This window comes from Brassica oleracea, unplaced genomic scaffold (assembly GCF_000695525.1).
Source record: "Brassica oleracea var. oleracea cultivar TO1000 unplaced genomic scaffold, BOL UnpScaffold01094, whole genome shotgun sequence".
In the NCBI taxonomy this organism is placed as follows: domain Eukaryota; kingdom Viridiplantae; phylum Streptophyta; class Magnoliopsida; order Brassicales; family Brassicaceae; genus Brassica; species Brassica oleracea.
In genome coordinates, this window is record NW_013617660.1 from 2,920 (window position 1) to 12,185 (window position 9,266).

At 42.3% G+C, this 9,266-nt stretch overlaps 1 protein-coding gene across 3 annotated transcripts in view; it reads right to left on the bottom strand.

Moving 5' to 3' along the window:
* Positions 1-7,564: 7,564 nt before the first annotated feature.
* Positions 7,565-9,266, bottom strand: part of LOC106320855 (ABC transporter B family member 11-like) — a 5,648-nt gene continuing 3,946 nt past the window's right edge. For 2 of the 3 annotated variants that reach the window (XM_013759204.1, XM_013759205.1), the window contains exons 8-11: positions 8,980-9,246; positions 8,650-8,913; positions 8,240-8,539; positions 7,806-8,159 (exon numbers count right to left, since the gene is read on the bottom strand). In XM_013759204.1, coding sequence (XP_013614658.1) covers positions 7,806-8,159; positions 8,240-8,539; positions 8,650-8,913; positions 8,980-9,246 — 1,185 coding nt within the window. Of the gene's footprint in view, positions 8,160-8,239; positions 8,540-8,649; positions 8,914-8,979; positions 9,247-9,266 lie in introns of all 3 variants that reach the window. The other variant, XM_013759206.1, reaches the window with a different exon arrangement.

Genomic DNA, 9,266 nt, shown 5'->3' on the forward strand with positions numbered 1-9,266 from the left:
CTTTAAAATGCGGAATGGTCCTGTCCCACGGGGAGAGAGTTTGGACTTCCTGGCTTCCGGAAACCTCTCGGGCCGCATGTGTAACCACACCAAGTCTCCGGGTTCGAACAGCACCTCCTTCCTCTTCTGGTCATACTTGGCCTTGACCTTAGCCGTCTTGGCCTCTATCCTCTCCTTAACCTTCAAGTGCATGTTCTTAACAAACTCGGCCTTACTGGCTCCATCACGACTGCGGACATGGCGCTGGGAAGTTCGGTGAAGTCTAAAGGAGTCTCTGGCTGAAACCCATAAACAATCTCAAAAGGTGACAGGTTAGTAGTAGAGTGCCTAGCATGGTTATAAGCAAACTCAACAAAAGGCAAACAAGACAACCAATTTCTTAAATTCTTACCGACCGTAGCTCTCAACAGTTGAGAGAGTGTACGGTTTACTACCTCAGTCTGGCCGTCGGTTTGGGGATGGCAAGTGGTGGAGAATAGCAGCTTGGTCCCCAACTTGCCCCATAGTGTCTTCCAGAAATGGCTGAGGAACTTGGTATCTCGGTCAGACACAATGGTTCGAGGAACACCATGTAGTCGGACCACTTCCTTGAAGAATAGGTCGGCGGTCTGAGTAGCATCATTTGTGGCGTTGCAGGCTATGAAATGGGCCATCTTGGAGAACCTGTCTACCACTACAAAAATGGAATCCTTGTGGTTTATCTTGGGTAAACCCAGCACAAAGTCCATAGAAATGTCTACCCAAGGGTGGTTAGGAATCGGCAATGGCATTTGTAAACCGTAAGGATGTGACCTGGACTTGGTTTTAAGGCAGGTAGTGCACTTGGCGCATATGCTCTCCACATCCCTCTTCATGTTTGGCCAAAAGAAATGTTCAGTTAGGACACTCAAGGTCTTGTCCCGGCCAAAGTTCCCCATGAGGCCGCCACCATGGGCCTCCCAAACCAGCAGTTCCCTCATGGCTCCTTTGGGAATGCACAACCTCTTTCCCTTGAACAGGAACCCTCCATGCTGGTAGTATTGTCCGAAAGCTCCCTTCTCAGTGTTCCTGAAAGCTTCATTAAAATCAAGATCAGTGGCATAAGATTCTTTAATATGTTCGAAACCCATGATCTTGGCCTCCATAGTCACAATGAGAGTGTGTCTCCGGGACAGTGCATCGGCCACCACATTGTCTTTGCCCTTCTTGTACTTGATCACATAGGGAAAAGTCTCCACGAACTCGAGCCATCTGGCGTGCCTCTTCTTGAGCGTGGTCTGTCCCCTCAAGTGCTTAAGTGTCTCATGATCTGTATGAATAACAAATTCCTTAGACAAAAGGTAATGCTGCCAAGTTTCAAGGGACCTTACTAGAGCGTATAGCTCTTTGTCATAGGTTGGGTAGTTGAGGGCAGCTCCACTCAATTTCTCACTAAAGAATGCCACTGGTCGGCCTCCTTGAGTAAGAACAGCTCCAATGCCTGTACCTGATGCATCACACTCAATCTCAAAAGTTTTATTAAAATCAGGAAGTGTAAGAACGGGTGCATGAGTTAAACTATATTTAAGCTTGTTGAAAGACTCCTCTTGGGCAGGGCCCCAAACAAAGGATACATTCTTCTTGATCACTGAGGTCATGGGAGCAGCAATGGTGCTGAAGTCCTTGACAAACCGCCTATAGAAGCTGGCTAGGCCATGGAAGCTTCGGACATGCCCAATAGTGGTCGGCGTGGGCCAGTCTTGGATGGCCTTGATCTTCTCCTCATCGACCTTCAAACCCTGTGAGCTCACAACAAAGCCTAAAAATATTAACTGGTCAGTGCAAAATACACACTTCTTGAGATTGGCAAAGAGTCCTTCCTGCCTGAGCGCCTTCAGAACCTGTTCTACATGACTAATGTGATCGGATAAGCACTGACTGTAAATCAATATGTCATCAAAATAGACAACCACAAATTTACCAATGTAGGGCCTTAGAACCTCGTTCATAAGCCTCATGAAGGTGCTAGGGGCGTTGGTAAGACCAAATGGCATCACGAGCCACTCATACAAGCCTTGCTTGGTCTTAAAAGCAGTCTTCCACTCGTCACCCTCCTTCATCCGCACTTGGTGATAGCCACTCCTAAGATCAATCTTGGAAAACATGGTGGAACCACTCAGTTCATCTAACATATCATCAAGTCTAGGAATGGGGTACCGATATTTTATGGTGATGTTGTTGATGGCTCGGCAGTCAACACACATACGCCATGTACCATCCTTCTTAGGCACCAAGAGGACGGGAACTGCACATGGACTGAGACTCTCTCGAATGTACCCCTTGTCCATAAGGTCTTGGACCTGTCTCTCCAGCTCCTTAGCCTCCTCCGGATTGACTCGGTACGCGGCTCGGTTTGGAAGTGGGGCGCCGGGCACAAAGTCTATCTGATGCTCAATGCCTCGGAGAGGTGGTAAGCCGGCTGGTATCTCCTCAGGAAACACGTCCTTGTACTTGTCCATTAGCACTTGCATCTCAGCTGGGCAATCTGGTGCCTCAAAACCTGCAAAACAACCTTCCTTGAAGAACATTAGTAGCACCTGTGTATATTGCTGTAACGATTTAATCACTTTACTAGAAGAGATGAAAAGGTTAGTTTTACTAAACAGCCCAGACTGGTCCATGGTTTTATGAGGAGAAGATCAAGGCCTTTTTTTTTAAAAAAAATATAGAAAATTTGAAGTGCAAGCCAAGAAAGATTAAATGTAATTAAATGAAAATCTGACCAAAAAGGAAAACTGAAATCGATGGATGCCAAAAACAGATTTCTAGAATGATGGATGCACAAAAATGGATCAAAAGATATGCAAACAAAACCGGTTTGAACTCGCCAAGAACAGCAAGAACAAGTGCAATTTTTTTTTTTTTTTAAATAACAAACGTAAAAGGATTGGATACAACCGTAGGTGTAGGAGCTTGGAGCTCTGATACCAAAATGATACAGGCTGAGAATCAGGCGAGACAAAGGATCGACCAGAGGTTCAAGAACTCGGACTGGACAGATCTGACAGATGGCTATGGACGGCTAGGCGGTTGCGATGGAGAGGGGAGTGGCCGATCTGGTTCCTGAAACAGATGAGTATTATTTTTATGAGTTTTTTTTATGGATTTAAAATGATGAACTGAAAGAAAACTAAATGATGAACTAAGAACAGAAGCAAATATGACTTTTTATGGGTTTTTAAATTGAATGGAACTCTAGAACTATATGATGCAAGAATGAACAAAGTAAGAGAAGGATAGAGATATGGGGGATGGATCCTTGTTGCTGGATGTGTGTCTCTCTCAACAAGAACAGTGGATGGAGGTGGATAGATATGGGATTTGGCTTGCTGGATGTATATCACTCTCAAGACAAATCGATGGGTGGAATGGAAGTGAAGAATCGCCACAAGCTTGGTGGTTTGGAGCTTGATAAGACTCGGCTGCTCTCTCTGTTTCTCACAGGTAAAAGACTTAGGGTTTCTGAGTTTGCGAAGGCAAAATTATTTCATAAAAGGTGTGGCAAAAATCGCCTAGCACATAGAGTTATATAGGGTTTTTCCCTTATGGGTCTCTAAATAAAAAGGCCTTAAAACATGCTGGCCGAAAATAAGGCTGAAACAAAAGCCCAAAGTCTTAACCAAATAAATAAATAAAAATAAAGAAAACCCAGACAACTGGTTGTCGGTTTGAGAAGGCCTAAACCAGAATTCATAGTATGCTTACTTGTTGCCTCGTTAAAACCTTTCGGGAAAACCCAGTGGGACAAAACCCGATAAGGAAAAAGAGTACAACAGCATACCAATCCTTCTGATGTCGGCTAGTTCTCAGAACCATGAAGAGTTGGAGTGGATGAAATGGAAATGGGATCTGGTCCAAGCTCGGATGTGGAAATGAGACGTCCGGCTTGGTTGAGTCTGAACTGGATCGGGCCGGTCGCGTCCTGAACCTCTGTTGGGCCGGCTTGATCTTGAATCTTCAACTGGACCATCTCCTCAATCAGCAGCTGGTCCTGGTCAGTCTGTCCATCTCGATCAAGGATTTGTTGGACAGCCTTGGTGAAACCTTCTCGCAAAGCCCTGGTTCCACTCCGGGTAGTCGGACCGCGTCTAACTATGGGAACCTCTACTTGGATGCCAGACAGAGGGACAAGGAGAAGGAGAAGGAGAAGGACGTGCCTCCAGGGGAAAGAACTCCTAAGGTTAGTGGTGTAGATTGCAAGAGACGGCCCCGGGCCTGCGGATGATCCGTATGGACTTGTGGTCGGATTGCTTGGCAGATACATCCATACTCTTTACTTCTTCTGAATCTGTTTTTATATTATGTCATGTGATGTTATTGGATTGATGGAGACAGGGAACGCTGAACCCAGGCCTTGGCCGGTTCAGAGACTAAGCCTTAGGCATTGGCCGGGCTGTTCTATGGTCGGATCTCATACCTCGAGTTGGATCGGTTGAGATCTGATTATGGGAATCTCTTGGTTGGGAATTATCATGAATTGTCATGGATTTTATTTAGTTTTTGGGAATTTATTTAGGTAGGTCCATTCTGGACAGACCCTAGTTCTTAGGGACAAACCATGCAATCTTAGACTTGATGGTTAGGTTATCGGCCTGTTGTGTTTATCTTGTGGTTTGTGTGGTTTCAGGATCGGACCTGGACCGTGGTAAAGGAAAGATGCCGTGAGGATTCAAGCCAAGGGAAGATGTGTGGTGAATGGGTCATTGTAGATAAATGTGAAGTATTGATAGCCTATTGTGCAAACTGTGAACTTATGATAGACTAAGTGTGTAAACCTATTAGTATGAATCTATGGATGATGTATGGATCTCATTTATTATATATACAATCCGATTTGCCTTATGTTCACTTGATAAGATTGTTTTGATCATGAACCTCACTTGAAATGGAATTGAACTTAGTAATTAAAAGACCTTAAAACCGGAATCAGACATTCAAATGTTGGATGGTAAGGTCGCGGACCAGTTTGGGCTTAGAGCCGGGATCGGGCCTTACATGTCACACCAGCTGGAGTAGAAGTAGTGGAGATATCAGATGAAGAAGAAGCCGACGTGGTGGAGTTATCAAGCGAAGAATACATGAGGAGTATGGGTTACTTGATTAGGGTGGAGGAATCAGAAGATGACATAGAACCTGAGGTCGGAAGGATGTTGAAAAGGATGCATAAGGAAGAGAAGAAGCTGAGAGAGGAGAAGTTCAAGGTTTTGAGGTCTGGAATCAAGCTAGAGGAAGGATAATCCTCACGGACTTCATGAAAACAGCTTGTACTGTCTCTTGTCTTGTTTGTTTGTACTGTCTCTTGTCTTGTTTGTTTCTGTTGTGTCTGGTCTTGTTTGTTTCTGTCACGGGAGTCATGAAGTTGTTTCAGTTTTAGACTTTGAAGCTCACGGACTATGAGCTTTTTATGTATCACGGACTATGAACTTTTTTATGTCACGGACTATGAACGTTTTTATGCATTTTGTATGTCACAACCTCTATTTATATTCTTCAACATACTCATTTACTCTCCATGAGAAGAACAACAAACTCTTCTTCTCTTTAAAAGACCAAACACCAAACATATCAACAAACTCATATTCTCTCTATTTTTTAAACACCAACCATATATCAACAAACTCATCTTCTTTCATATTATCCTTAAACACCAAAGCCATATTTTCAAAATATGGCTTCTTCTTCTGAAAATACATTTGATGAATCGGTTGATGATAGAATTGAAGAGCTCTGTGAGCAACATTTTGAGAAAGCCTTTGAGAATTTAACTTTTCTCAGTAATCAAGAAGAACGAAGAAAAAAAAGAAAAAAACTAGCTTATATCGAAAGACATCGTGAAGAGGGGCATATTCGTTTATGGAATGATTATTTCAGTGAAACTCCAACGTATCCTGAAAATATCTTCCGACGACGTTTCAGAATGAACAAGCGATTGTTCATGCACATCGTTTATCGACTCTCCAATGAAGTTCATTACTTTCGGGAAAAAACAGATGCTCTCGGAAGGAACAGTCTCACACCTCTTCAAAAGTGTACTGCAGCAATTCGTGTATTGGCGTATGGTTTTGCAGCTGATACTGTCGACGAATACCTCCGGCTCGGTGAACCAACAACTCGGTTATGTGTGGAATATTTTGTGGAAGGTATAATATATTTGTTCGGCGATGAGTACTTAAGAAGATCGACACCGGCTGATCTCTAACGTCTACTTGACTTTGGAGAGTATCGTGGTTTTCCCGGGATGATAGGAAGCATCAACTGTATGCACTGGGAGTGGAAGAATTGTCCCACCGCTTGGAAATGACAATATTCTCGTGGTTCGGGTAAACCAACGATCGTTTTGGAGGCGGTTGCTTCATTCGATCTCTGGATATGGCATGCGTTTTTTGGACCTCCAGGTACTTAAATGATATCAATGTTCTTGATCGTTCCTCTGTTTTTGATGACATAATAAACGGTCAAGTTCCGAATGTCACTTTCTTTGTCAATGGAAGAGAGTATCATATGGCTTACTATCTCACCGATGGTATATATCCGAAATGGGCAAATTTTATCCAATCTATTCCTTTACCACAAGAGCCGGAAGCAGTTTTATTTGCTAAAAAACAAGAAGCTGCCTGAAAAGATGTGGAGCGTGCCTTTGGAGTTTTGCAAGCTCGTTTTGCCATTGTTAAAAATTCGGCGCTGTTTTGGGATAAAGTCAAAATTGGCAACATTATGAGAGCATGTATCATACTCCATAATATGATAGTCGAAGATGAGCGAGATGGATACACTCAATATGATCTTGCAGGGTTCAATGAACGAGAAGACACCGGAACTTCACATGTCGATCTCAATTTTTCTTCACATATGCCTACACATATCACCGAAATGATGGAAGCTCGAAATGATATTCGTGATAGACAAATGCATCAACAACTGAAAGATGATTTGATTCAAAATATATGGCATAAATATGGATCTAGTCAAGACAACAACTGAGCTCGGATGCTTCTTTCAAGTTATTCTCATTTTTTTAACTAATCTTTATTTCTCTGTTTTTATTTATCATTATCTATATGTAAAATGTTATGTTTAATAATTGTATTAATAAAATTTAAGTTTAACAAAATAATTTTTTTTTAAGAACCCGTAAATAAGATACTTGCAATGGACCATGTAAATTGTCCCGACTCTTAACTAAGACTCTTAACCTAACTTTTCCAACTTAAAATATTTAAATATGCTTAAGAGTCCTTAAACACCTCTTAGGGATAAGGATGCTCTAATTGATATCTGTTTTTGGTTTCGGGTCGGGTTTTAACCCAGTGGGACGGGTCCATTTCAGGTCCGATAACATTACACGCAAACGCATTTTTTTTTTGTTTTTAGCCTTCGCTACTTACAATTAGCCTTCGCTACTTACAAAACGCCATTGTCCCGGTCGTTATTTTCAACAAGATTATTTAGAAAAAATTAGTCTTATAATGCACTAAATCCATCCACATGCAATTTTTGTGTTCACTGATTGACTAAATAGATAAAGTTATCTACGTCACAAAACAGAAAAACAACAACAAAATATATATGTTACAAAGCTTCTTGATAAAAGCATAACATTAGTCATGTGAAACAAACAACCATAACATATGTTACTTGTATATAACAACAACAAAAACATGTTATGAAAAACCAAAAGTAAAATCTTTAATACATAGCCTAGTTTTGACTCAAGTGACTCAAAACTATAGTTTTAGAACTTCCATAAAACCAAAACAAAAAAAAAAAGAAATTTATCAATATATATATCAGTTAGAAGCAGTCATGTGAAGCTGCACAAGCGAAGCATAAACCCCGCCCTCCATTTTGATCAGCGTTTCGTGAGTTCCTTTCTCAGCGATCACTCCGTTCTTCACCACAGCGATCACGTCCGCATTTTTAATAGTCGATAACCGGTGAGCCACAACCACCGTGGTTCGGTTCACCATCACTCGGTCAAGTGCGTCTTGGACCACTCTTTCGGATTCCGCATCAAGGGCGCTCGTTGCTTCGTCCAAAAGCAATATCTTCGGCTCTTTCACTATGGCCCGTGCTATAGCCACGCGCTGTTTCTGTCCTCCTGATAGCTGAATCCCTCTTTCTCCAACCACCGTGTCGTAGCCCTATAAAAAGGCATTGCTTGTGTCCTAAGTTAACTTTGAAAAAAACAGAACATATATATATATTTTTCAAATTCCTTTACCTGTTGTATGCTAGAGATGAATTTGTGTACATTGGCTAGTTCTGCAGCAGCTATAATCTCAGACTCAGTGGCGGCCTCTTCGCTTCCTTTGCCATAAGCAATGTTGGCTCGTATGGTGTCATTGAACAAGACAGGCTCTTGTCCCACTAGTCCCATTTGCTGTCTCAACCATTTCAGTTGCATCTTCTTAAGCTCAACTCCGTCTAGTGTTATATGACCGGAATCCGGATCGTAGAATCTCTGTAACAGCGAGATCACCGTCGATTTTCCAGACCCACTCTCTCCGACCAAAGCAACCGTCTGAAAGAAAAAAACAAGAAGACATAAATTTATCCCTCTTCATAAAACTTGAGGAACATTTCTCTAAAAGGTTTAAAGTTTTGAGTTTGAAACATTAAAGATTATTGTACCTTTCCTGCACGAATGGTTAAGCAAAGATCACGGAAGATTTGAATGTCTGGTCTTGCTGGATAAGTGAAACTTATGTGGCGAAGTTCGATATCTCCCTTAACGTTCTCCAAGACTGTCCCTGACTCATCGCTCGAATCTATCTTCGATTTTCTATCGATGATCCCAAAGATAGAAGCAGCTGCGACCTTAGCTTTGCTAGAATCCGGTGCGAAAGAACTCGACTGAGAAATCCCAATCGCTGCCATTGTCAATGCAAAGAACACCTGCAAGATTTTTAGGTCAATATCCATTCTTCTTCATTGCCAAAAGTGATTAAAAAGCTACTTTACCTGGAAGACATCGTTGAAAGTAGTCCTGCCAGCTTCAACCAGTCTAGCACCAGCGTAGAAGCTTGCGGCGTAGACACAAAACAGAATGAAGAAGGAGAATCCAAACCCTAACCCGCTGATGAAACCTTGCTTTATTCCGTCTTTAATCGGACCTTCGCATTGCTTCTTATACATCTGCATCACCTTCTCCTCTGCACAGAAAGACGCTACAGTCCTAATGCTCCCCACCGCATCGTTCGCTACCTGACTCGCATCCTCGTACTTTGACTGCATTCATATCCAAAACC